Source organism: Mastacembelus armatus, chromosome 2, assembly GCF_900324485.2.
Source record: "Mastacembelus armatus chromosome 2, fMasArm1.2, whole genome shotgun sequence".
NCBI lineage: Eukaryota > Metazoa > Chordata > Actinopteri > Synbranchiformes > Mastacembelidae > Mastacembelus > Mastacembelus armatus.
This window is the reverse complement of record NC_046634.1, coordinates 2,829,800-2,841,979: the sequence shown is the minus strand read 5'-3', so window position 1 is coordinate 2,841,979 and position 12,180 is coordinate 2,829,800. Positions and strand designations below refer to the sequence as shown.

Genomic DNA, 12,180 nt, shown 5'->3' with positions numbered 1-12,180 from the left:
AAATCTTGTCTTACACGTGTATGAGCTCCATTTTTACCCCTGCAGGAGTCTTTTACGTGTGTTTTTTGTGTTTGGAAACGTGTTTACTGCATTGATGTTTACTGTATATATTCTGTGTTCATACTGTACATATATTCCATTTCATGATGACCTCCAAAAACCAGCTTTGTGAACAGAATAGAATTTCAGCTGCTCTGTAAATATTACTGTTCATGCCACCTGCTTCGTTGCTACCCTGCAGGATGAGAACTACCAGGGCATCGTGCAGTACGCCGTGTCGCTGGTGGACGCCCTGCTCTTCATCCACTACCTGGCCATCGTCCTGCTGGAGCTCCGGCAGCTCCAGCCCTATTTCTCTGTGCGTGTCATACGCTCCACTGACGGAGAGACGAGGCACTACAACCTGGGACAGCTGAGGTGAGAGGACCAGTTAACGTGGCAGTTGGATATGTTCAGTAATTATTCTGACCTGTATAATTGCAGTATTCTGCATATTTTACTATTTTAAACACTGTAGTTAAGTTATTTAGTTAAAAGTTCCTGTTCATATTTCCCCATATTTGGGGAATTTATGGCTTCTAACTAAAGCTGGTACCAGAAAATGATGTGGGCAAATAATGTGAGTCCTTGCTGTAACAGCAGGTGGTGATGGGACATTCTTTGCTGCCATAGCTCTACTTTGTAATTTAGGCTGAAAAAAAACATGCAGGTGCATATTTAGATCTTACATGCTGCTGAAAGTGTCGGTACCCTGACAGCCTCACTGAAACAACACTGCTCTGTTCTTCCTGAAAACAGTTTTCCAAATTTATATTGGACTAATTCTGAGTACGACAGAGGCATGAAGGGCTCCTGTAAGCACAGACAGCAGGTTAGCAGGATATCCTTGACCTCTGCATGTAGACCTTGAAGACAGATGAGGAGAATGTGGGGCGAAGAGAGGGAGGGTAAATAAAGGACGTGTGGGCAAGATGTCAGAGGGAAAGACAGAAAGTGGGACATCTCAAGAAAGAGATGGGAAAAGAAGCAGTAAAGTAGCTGAATATGTTCTCAGAGATGAGGGGAAGGAAAGACTAAAAATCAAGAAAGGGAGAGATGAGCCCAAAGGGAAAGTGGTGATCATGTAGAAAGGAAGATTAAATGTTGAACTAGGGATGGTAGAAGATGCAGAGGCAAAAAGGCGTGCAAACAAAGTGGCTGATAGGAAAAGGAAATCGTGCCAGGAGAAAAAAGGAGAGGGGTGGGAAGACTTCAGAGAGGAAACTCCTCAGAAAAGAGCTGCAGACAGAGGGCGGAGTACAGAGGAAAGACCCAGGAGACTGAAGCAGGGAGAACGCTACGGGAGGGAGGGAAAGAGAGAATAGAGAACGAGCGATTAATAGTTAATGGGAGGGTAGCATTGAAGAATCCTAAAATATATGTGGGAATGAAAGACAGGGAAGGTGTGGGTGTGTGAGCATGTGTGTGTGTGCGTGTAAGGGGAAACAACAACTCAGACTAGAGCAGCCAGGTTTTTAGGATCTACAGTCTCTCAGGAAAAACAGGAAGATCCCATTTTTAGCCAAACACAGTTCTCCTGTTGTTATCTGCTATCAGTATGAAGGCCCCTGCCTCATATATGTTCCTGCTTACAGGTAACTAATAAAACCTGATGGCTTCTTACTTATCAGCCTATATCCCATATACCCCAGTACAATCTGCAGTTAGCCAATACTGTGTGATACAGGGCATTATCCTTAAATATTCTATACATACACTCCTTTAAGTGGCAGTGTTCCTGCATAGCTGCATATCTGGCATCAGCCTATACACACGATGCATAGTCACTGGTCCACAGTCATGTACTAACACTTCAAGAGCTCCCTCAAAGGACGGAAGGTTTTCTTCCAGTTATAACTGTATGATTAGTTTTCTATAAATAGTTAATTGACTAAAGTAAGAGTCTGTGACTGAAATTCCACAGCACAGGAGCTATGCGTCATGCACGTCTCTGACATTCGACTGTCCAGGAGTTGTTTATCCTTCATTTCACTTGTTCTCTTGTGCAAATAGAACCTTTATATAACTGTGCAAATATAAAGATAAAAAGTATATCTATATCTCCATTACTTTTATATAGCATGATATACACAATCACTATGCTGTACATTAAATTTAAACAGAAAGATAGAAACATGCTTTGCCCTAACAACACTGGAAGCTGCGTAGACTTTATTAAAGGGCAGTAGAAAAAGCAGTGTAGTAAACTAAAAGTAATTTTCCTTCAGTATATTCACTGAAATCTGAATTTCCATTATCCTGAAAGGAATATTGATTTTCATATTGATTTAGCATCGGTAGAAACAGATCAGACGAGTGGATGTGTGTGTGGGTGTGTGTAATGGTCTGGTCGATGTGTTAGCCGGCTGCCTTGGGGGTGTTGTCCTTTGTAAGCTGTGCCATTCATCCCTGCCTTGCCGGCAGCAGGCCTGGCCTCACTCTGTTGTCCGTCTGTGACTGTAAACACGCAGCTAATTAGTGCTCCCTGCAGACTGCGGCACAGCATCTGGTCAGCCTGACACACATGCGAGGACACAAGCATAGGCAAATGTGTGCGCAGGGCAACTCCACCATATACAGTGTGTGCAAATAACACACAAACATGAACGATGTATCATACGGAGGAAACCAGACATGAGTGGGTGTTGTTTCCTCAGCAGGCCTCTTACATATCTCCTCTGTTGGCTGCTGTCATGTTTCTGCTTTTCTGGCAGCTATGCTCAGTCTTATCATAATGGGGCCCCTGCCTGGGCCCTCAGGCACTGAGGGATTGTGTCTGCTGTGGCCTTCGATGCCACTCAGAGGGCCTAAGGAAGCCGTTTTTGCACCGTTGTCAAACAAGACAAATTGAATATGAGCTTATTTCTAACAGCCTGGGAGAGCTGGGGGTTAAACACATTCACAGATTTACAATCCCTGACTGGTCAGTCTTGAACAACAAGCTTCAGAGCAGGTGGTGGTCAACACCAGGGTTTACTCTTTTTCTTATCGGAGTTTACATATTGGACCCTTTTCTGCAGTGTAAACCAATAAAACTGCTGGGCTTGAATAGTTTTCTGTCATGGTTGTTGGGCTTAATAATTGATCGAAGTGGCAGGAACGCTGACTCAGCACTTATGCAAGTAACTGCCAAACAATGGTCCAGTCTGTAGTCAGTGGATGTAAGGGAGGGCTCTATGTGCCTTTTGAGTTAACCAAAGGAGTTTCTATCACACTCCCAGCTGTCCCTTTGGTGTGCCTTGCTAAAATATCAGCTTCCTATCATTTGTTGGCTTATATCCGGCATATTTGAAAAGTGTGGAAATGAGTTTATCTGAGAAATATCAGGAAAAGGGATGATATTTTTCCTAAGGTATCATCATAGCATGGACTTAATACTGTCTGTGCAGGACCTCATGGGAGATGTAAATCAGTGTGTAAAACCCTTGTAACTGCACTAGCCCCTTATGTTGTTACTGTCAGTTCCCGTACATGTGACTTCCACTCAATGACAAAGCAGTGAGAAGGAATAATGGTTTATTGCTGCCTGGATGCCTCAGTGATTTGTGTGGCAAAACAAAGGAGCCATTAGTTAATGCATGTTTGGTCTGAGGCAGGAAGTTTCACTACTTTCATCAGTGGGTCAGAGGTCACACCATGATCCTTCTTTGGGGTAATAGGTGGCGCATGCTGCATGCTGTTATTTGTGTAGACTGAGTTAGCGCTCCACGTGGTCTGTGAATACCTCCCAACAAACACACACAATGAAAAAGATCCTGTGTTTGTGTGTTAAGTCGTGCTGTGGGTCAGTTAACAGCTGTCAGCATCTGCAGTCCTCCTGCCAGCCAAAGGCAGCTCATAGGAACTGGACTCAGAGCTGTTAAATCTCTCTATGCTATGAATTACTGCTGCACCGCTAGCTTCAGATTTATTTCTTCTAATTTGACTGAATGTCTGATGTTAGTTATACATTCTTGATACAGGCAGAGCAACATTAGCATTAAAAGTATTTTTGATGTCTGAATGTCTGAACTTAAATATATGCTTCTTGAATTTGCTAACATTAGCCACCATCAGTGACTGGCAATAACACACCAGGTGAGTCTTCAGCAGCAAAAGTCCTGAGGTTATTGAACTGGGCAACGACATATATGCGGTTTTTTAAATGTCATTTTTTATTTGTAAGAGGAAAAAATGTTTTGCTCACCTCACTTCTAGGAACATGGAAAAGCAGCATGTTATGAAAGAGCTTCTAACATGTGAAAACAACCTACTTGTGTACAATTGATTTAATAGTGCTGTTATAAAGGACAAGACCTGGCATGCTGTCTGATCCACGGTGTAAAGGACCAGGATCAGAGTTATGGCTGCTGCTCAGGAGCGGACATCAGTCTTTTACTCATACCATCCAGCCATCACCTGCAGCTCAGTGTGACATAGCTGACTTTATTTAGCTCGGCTGGCAGAGACACGATGCTGTTTAGTCTGTGTGGACGGGAGAAAACTGTCATATCTTCTGAGTTCAGACCTGCAGGGCCTCAGGACTCACCTGTTTAATTTAAGTATTACAGTCTGAGTCAGGTTTCTCTAATTGAGAATCAGACCTGTCTATTTATAAACATATTCCATAAGAGTGTCATGATCCCTGCCAAGCACCATTTTCAGAGCTCAGCCTCTCACACTGGCTTAGATGTATGGAAGTCAACTTAGAAACGCCCCTTGGCCTAAACTTTTCTTTCATTCTTCTGTTTTCTCTCAGTATTCAGCGAGCAGCTCTGACTATCATCGAGCACTACTACTCCGACTTCCCAGTCCATAACCCAGCGCTGCTCTCCGCCTCCAAGTCCCGTGCCGCCAAGCACCTAGCCGGCCTCAAGGTCTACAATGTGGATGGTGAGTGCCCAGAAGCCCCTGCTGAGGGTGAGTGGGATGTTCTGTCTCTATATGTCCTTCGGTTTATTTGTGTTTTCTCTTCTGCTTCCTCGTGCTCGTCTTCTTGGGCAAAATGACTGAATCATGCAGTTTTTATTTCTGTAGCTGTAATTATGAAAGAGCAATTGGAAAACCTTTGAAACTGAAGACAGCTGTTTTTGAGTTGTTCTGTCATAAGAAAGCTAAAAAAAAGTATGTTGCTGGTATAAACAGTGAGCAGAAAGTACTGTGTGGTAACAATGATCTGTTGTGAATAAAGTCAGACTGGCCTGAGTCCATGTTATATTTCTAACTTTATCATCCCTGTCAGCAGTGAACACATTTTCATAATAGACTTGATTGATTTCTAACTTTAAATGATCTGGTCCAGAAATCAGCCAAAAAACAGGGGAAAAGTCATGTTGCAATTTACCAGAGTTGACTTTACATTTTTAAACTTTTGTTTAACTAGTAATTCAAAACTCCTGTAACAGTGGTTTAGCTTTGCTGAGTTGCTCCCTGTGACAGATCTCCCATCTAAAGCTCATTTCAAGTCTCTGCAAGTTGATTTCCTTACTGTCCTGGAATGCAGTGGCTGCCTGCAAGCGAGAAAATCGATCTGCAAACATAGTGTAATTAGAGAATTGTCAGCGGGGACGAGCACAGCACAGGTGATTTGTAGTTAATGGGCAACAACATGGAAAGATGAAAGAATGGTTATGTGATACCAGCTTCTATACACACTCTGGCACCTTGGGAGCAGGTTGGAATGGTATTTGTGCTACTCCACAGCTCAACAGTTGACTTTCTGCTCTCCTCATGTGTCTCCCTGCTAACCCCTGAAGCTGTCTTTAGAGCTAAACTGAAAGCCTACCTTTTGGACAGTAAGTAAATACCACAACTGACTGAAGCATCCTCACAAACTACTGGTGTTCACTTTGATAGAGGCCTTGAAGCTGAGTGACAGCTTTTCACACAGAGAGGAACAGCCCTCTCCACTCCTCCTCACTCTTTGCATGCCACAGGTTGATAAAAAGTTCAGTCGTCCATACGACAGCTGGTAGAATGCACCCCAAACCCTCTGTTAAATTATTGCTCTCCCTTAAGTGTACTCAAGCTTCACTTTAGTGCACCGACTAGACTCCCTCTTCCTTTTCTCTCCTCCGTTTCTTCTCCCTGCTCTCCAGTGTTAGTTGGAGACAGTGGTGGAGATGGCTGATAAATCAATAGCTATTACGCTGCCGGTCCTGTCATTTCTCTCTCGTGTCTCATCCTCTTTCATTCTTATCCTGCAGCAGCTGCTCAGGGACCTCTCCATCTCTCCCTCTCTTTCTCGTCTGGAGCTTTTCCTCCCCACTCCCACTGTCTTTCTTTCTGCAGCCACACCAGCGTTGTAATAAATAAATCAAACTCAGGGACAGACAATAATCTTTTCTTGATTAAAGAGTGGTGAAGCCCTGAGCACAAGGCGGCCATAGCACTCAATTACAGTGCATTCAAATGGGTTCAGGTGATTTTATGATCCTTGACAAGCTGTTTGAGCTCCATATTGTTTTCTCAGCTCTAGATATTGGGAATTGAAAATTATTCCAGCAGATACAAGGTGTTGTTGCCAAGTTATGCTCTAAAATATGGAGGATTTGAAATGCCTAAATCAAAGCTTGTGACAGCTTTACTTGTGTATAGATTTTGGCTTTTCTACCTCTGGCTGTATCTCACTTTGTCTCTGATGTCTCTGTGTTTATGCATTGGAGATTTTTCATATGTATTCCTGACATTCAGCATAACATTTCTCACCCTTAAATTCCATCTATGTGCAGTAACACAAGGCAGGGGGCTGCTGAAAACTCCCTCTTCCCCAGCCATGAATTATTCTGTTCATGCATGATCCCTGCCCCCGCATTAATAATTCACCAGCTCTGCCTTCTTTTAACCTGCATTAACATCAGCCTGGGTTCATCAGCAGCCTCCTGTCCTCATTCCAAAAAGGTAAACTTTTGAAGTTGCCTGAGCCACTTATTTAATTGGGTACCGCTCCTTTCCTGAGGGCACCAAGTGGCAGAGTAATGAGAACAATTGAATATCAGTAGTTACCACCAGATGCTGTGTGGTGAGCAGTATGATTTGATATTAAGGGTTTAGATTTTCAAATGATCACAGTACTCGCATCAATAGAAATGTTCCACTTTGCGTACTTGCTCCTCTCAGCTCCTGGGGTTTAATATAGCTGGTAATAAAATGAAATGGACCGAGGTTTATGTGCATTAATAATCTACCCCTCCAGTCTAAAAGCAGCTTGTTCCCTCACGTTGCACTTTATGTCATCACCAAAGGTTTCTTTGTTCCGTTACCTTCGTCGCTGAGGCTTTAAGCGACTCTTGACTGCGTGACTCGCACACACACACAGTGACTGTTCCTGTCTTATCTGTTTGTCACGACAGGTCCGGGGAATAATGCAGCAGCAGGACTTGCCCACTCCCAGTCCAGAGCCATGATCGCCGCCGCCGCCCGCCGCAGAGACTCCAGCCACAACGAGCTGTACTACGAGGACGCTGAGCATGAGAGGCGTGTCCGCAAACGCCGAGCGCGGTGAGTCGCAAGGACCAAACTGAACTGTTGAGCTGCACCGTTCGTACACATATAGAAATAAAAGTCTACCATTGTTGAGCAATACATTTGTATTACTGCTCCCTACTGTACCATCTGATCAAAGCTTCGTTTGCCATGATTCCTCTCAGGCTGGTGGTGGCGGTAGAGGAGGCATTCACACATATCAAGCGCATGCAGGAGGAGGAGCAGAAGAAGGCTCCAGGGGATGTGATGGACCCCCGGGAGGCAGCACAGGCCATCTTCCCCTCCATGGCTCGGGCCCTGCAGAAGTACCTGAGGACCACCAAACAGCAGCACTGCCACAGCATGGAGAGCATCCAGCAGCACCTGGCCTTCTGCATCACCAACAACATGACGCCCAAGGTCTGACCTCTGACTCGAACACATGATAGTCACATAGAGGCCTTTTCTGACTTTTAAGCGGTTTCTATACGTCCCTCCTGCTTAGGCATTCCTGGAGAGCTACCTGACCCCAGGTCCCACCCTGCAGTACAGCCGTGACCACTGGTTGGCCCGTCAGTGGACGCTGATCAGCGAGGCGTCCGTCACCAGCGGCCTGAAAGACGGCAGCGTCTTCCTGCTCAAGTGTGTGGACTTCAGCCTGGTGGTGACGTCCAAGAAGATCCCCTACATCCAGATGTCAGAAGAGTACATCGACCCCAAGTCTCACAAGTTTGTTCTGCGGCTACAGTCTGAAACATCTGTGTAGGAGGACACTTTTTTTTTTTTTTTTCCTCACCCTGTCTTTTTGCTCTCAGATGTTTTTATTTTGGGTTTGCAGTTTTTATTTGTACTTTTTATTGAATTTTATATATAAATCTCTATATCACACATTTGAATATATTGATCTTTTATGTTTGATTCAGATGAAAAAAAAAAAATCACAGGATTACACCCACAGGAGTTTGGATGCCTGGGATATGGACGTGCACATAAAGTATGAGTGAGTGTGGGTATGCGTGTGCGTCATTGTGCGTCGGCAGAAACACTCCTTCCTTTCCAGGTCGCCAAACAAAATGATAACATGAGAGATTTTCGACTTTGTTGTCTTTGTTTTCATGGGAGAGACAGACCTACCACTAAAGACTGTGATGGCGAGACCATATTTGAAGGCTGATGGAAACATATGACACCACATGGACAACATGTGAAAGTATTTGGATGCTTTGGGACATCAACAGATTGAGAAGTAAAAGGATTTCTCTCTTGAAAGATCAGATTTTGCATTAAATGCACATTTCTGTAATGCCAGGAAATGTTGGATAATATAATTTCGTCCTGCTCGAAAAGGATGTCAGGCTGTCGTCCTCTCCTCATCAATACTTCAGGACATCCACAGAGCTCCAGTCAGCCGCAGGTCAAACTCTAACATGTTGAAGGCATGCAGTACACGTGCACGAGTCTTCTCCAGGTGCAGTGGAGCAAAATCAGATATATTTCCACTCCAGTTGGGAACAACACATACATGCTATGTTAAACACAGGGCTGAACTCAGAATGAACCAGATCATAAGAGACACACAGAGATGGATACGTGCCCAAAACCATTTGCCCTGCCTCATCGGTTCACTGACCTCCTCAGGGCTTCCACGTCTGCCGTATCTGCCCGACAGGCTGGAAAGGGAAGACAGCAAGGAGGGCAGACGGGGCCTGATATCAAAAACAAAGTACTACTGATTGCTTCACATTAAAATTTTGTAAATTTAGAAAAATTTCCAGAATAGTACAACAACAAGAGATGTTACTTTCACCAGTCTGCTGCTGTTTCTGTTCTTTGAACAGAAATAGTTTTCAAACCCCTATAGAAGTCCAGTATTCATGTTAAATGATGTTTTGACCGGTCGCTGTGGCCCACAGTGGGTATCAGGCCTGGCCATCCTAAATCTCCTCAGGCCCATGACAGTAGCCCTGACCTACAGTACCTATAAACTGACCTAACATTTACCACACTGACGCAGCACAGATCAGAGCCTGCTGACAATAATTGGAAATGGTCTTTATTCTGAATTTACAAGACAGCAGAGGAAATGACTTCCTCTTCCACTGAGCTAAACAAAGGCCACTGTCTCAGAGTGTGTGTTATTTAAACTATGATTTCATCTTTCACGGCTCACAGGGTTCATGTGTGTCACAGAGATACTTTATAGAGGATGGTGAATCAGCAGAGTGAGTGTCAACAGTGAGCGCTGCAGCAGGGCGGAACCTCTCTCCCAACTGGACCGTCTGGTTTTCGTTTACTGCCTTGTGTCACCTGTGTAGTGTGACAAACATGCTCACAGTGAATCCCTCGAGGTTAGCCGCTTCGCCTAAACGCTCACAAAGGATTTTATCTTATTTCTTTCTCTCAAGAATCATCTTATATTGCATCGCCAGAAAAATGCAGTCGAATGAAGCTAAGTGACACTTTGAGATCCAATCAGATTTGACTACTCTGTCCCTGTCATGGCTGATCCAGTAAAGTCAAAGCAAAGAATCTCACTGTGCTCATGTATGAGCAGGATTGTCCCCTACTGCCCCCTGGTGGCCAATGCCAGTATTGTCAGTTTGTTTGCCTGAGGACAGCAGAACCTGTTTTCATCTGAAACATACAGATGCTGTTCATTTTTGACAGAAAAAACAAAAACACACTTTGACTGTAAACTTTCTGCCTACTGACAGATGAACTTTGTATGATCCCACTGTGACTGTGCCTCCTGTTTTTACACTGTATCTATTTATGTAAACAAGCGTGTGTGTCTGTCTGTGTGTGCGTGCGTGTGCGCGTGCACGTGTGTATGTGTATATGTATGTATGCCATTCCAGCCTTCTCCCATCTCCTCTTCATCTGCACCATCTGTCACCAGTTGCCAGGCTCCAGTTCTCTGTCAGGGCTTGGTTTTGTTAGACAGCTTTATGACGAGTATGTGGCATTGCAGTCTGAGACATGTTTCAGTTTCACAGCATTAACATTTCTAAAATAATAACAATAATAAACATTTTTATGAGCATTTGTAAAACTGCTGTAAGGAGTTGTACTGTGCAATAAACAAGTCAGTTTTATATTGACTGACACTATTTCTGGATGAGGATCTGCCGTACGGGTTTAAGTAAGTAGTGTTCAGCAGTGTTTTACTGCGTTCACAGATGAAAATCCCACTTTTGATATTTTCAGCATTTGCAAACTGATGTATTTTAGTTGAATTGAGTTTGTTTCACCTCAGTGATTTCCTACATATCCCAGAATGCTTCTAAACAACCCCCTGAGGTGGTGCAGGATGTTTTTGCTTTCTGTTGAGCACAGGAACACATTTAGCTGCTAAACTTACTTCTAGTTGTAGGATGAACTAAACATGTTTTATGGTTGCATTGCATTTTGGTTTATTGAGTCTCTGTTGCTGTTCTTTAATGGATTTCTGTCTTGTGATTGACAGTCCGCTGCAAATGTCTCAGTACTGTTTGGAGTCCTTTAACATATTGTTACCTGAAACATTTCAGACATTAATGCCAGTGAAATCCTAATGATCAAAAATGACATAATCCCTTAAAAGATCATTGATGTATGAGTGTTGAGAGTGTCACCAACAGCTGGAAACCAGCAACAGCTGTGGATACAGTCATTTTATTTTACCCCATTATCACAAGAGCATGAGTTTAGTTATTAACTCAATGGGATAATAATAATCACACTGTGTGTAGACCAACAGAGTGTTTTCTTGAATTTGTTGTAATATTCTCTTACTGTGAAATTGTTCTTTTGCTTTAAGCAGTTTTTAAAAATGTTCCATTTTCCTGCTGCAGTTTCAAGTGTTCATCTCAGGGCAGCTCTCTCCCGTTCTTCTGTACGTGCTCTAGTGTTCTGCCCCAGCTGCACACTTGCTAACACGACTCTGTCACTGCCCATTAAGTGTGTGGCCCCGCTCTGTGACATGTTGAAACCAAAATATCAGCTTTTCTTTGGCCTTATTTTGGTGGGTTTTGTTGTCATGGAGCTCAATGGTAATTGGCTCGCCATGAGGCTGTCAGAGCTGTGCAGCCAGGCCTCGTGGGTAAATGAATGTCAGTGTCAGTGTCCGGCGCTGAGAACGAACAAACTCATCCCTCCGTGAGCCCGGGGCACGAGGCCGCCTGTCGGAACTCATCTTTCCTCGGTTTAATCCTCCTCCTACCCACCTGCTCCGTGCAGGACCGGGACGGGGAGGAGAGAGGTGGATTGGGAGGAAAATGAGGAGCATTTGCATCTAAATGGAATGTTTTTCTTCCCTTCATTCCCCCCTCTCTATTTGTTTGGTAATGACTTGTTTATGTGCAGATCGAGTCATGAGAGGAAATCCGTCTAGTTTCTGGTGGCTTCAGTTTCCAACAGAAATCTCTACCTTAATATATCTCACTCTGGTCTTTTTTCTCTGCTGTTTGATATTGAACTTACTCTCCTCTCTGGGGGGTATGGAGGTGTGTGCCTGTCTTCATGTCCTGCTTTTTGTCAGCATTCATGTAAAACACCATCGCGCTTGACATTCACAAGATTATGTAACCTAAAGGCGCTGCAGAACATTACAGCACTTCCTTCATGGCACTGTCTGCTTCTTTGTCCTCCGGAGGGAGTTCGGCCTGTCTGTTCGCCTCAGGTCACATTTAAATGTGCACACACACACACACACACACA

The 12,180-nt window shown here is 44.0% G+C and overlaps 1 protein-coding gene across 2 annotated transcripts in view; it reads left to right on the top strand.

Moving 5' to 3' along the window:
* LOC113127319 (vang-like protein 1) overlaps positions 1-10,577 on the top strand; it is a 35,026-nt gene extending 24,449 nt beyond the window's left edge. Inside the window, exons 5-9 of one of the 2 annotated variants that reach the window (XM_026301791.1) lie at positions 242-417; positions 4,778-4,911; positions 7,371-7,518; positions 7,668-7,902; positions 7,988-10,577. In XM_026301791.1, coding sequence (XP_026157576.1) covers positions 242-417; positions 4,778-4,911; positions 7,371-7,518; positions 7,668-7,902; positions 7,988-8,248 — 954 coding nt within the window. In that variant the 3' untranslated portion in view covers positions 8,249-10,577. Of the gene's footprint in view, positions 1-241; positions 418-4,777; positions 4,939-7,370; positions 7,519-7,667; positions 7,903-7,987 lie in introns of both variants that reach the window. The other variant, XM_026301790.1, reaches the window with a different exon arrangement.
* Positions 10,578-12,180: the final 1,603 nt, after the last annotated feature.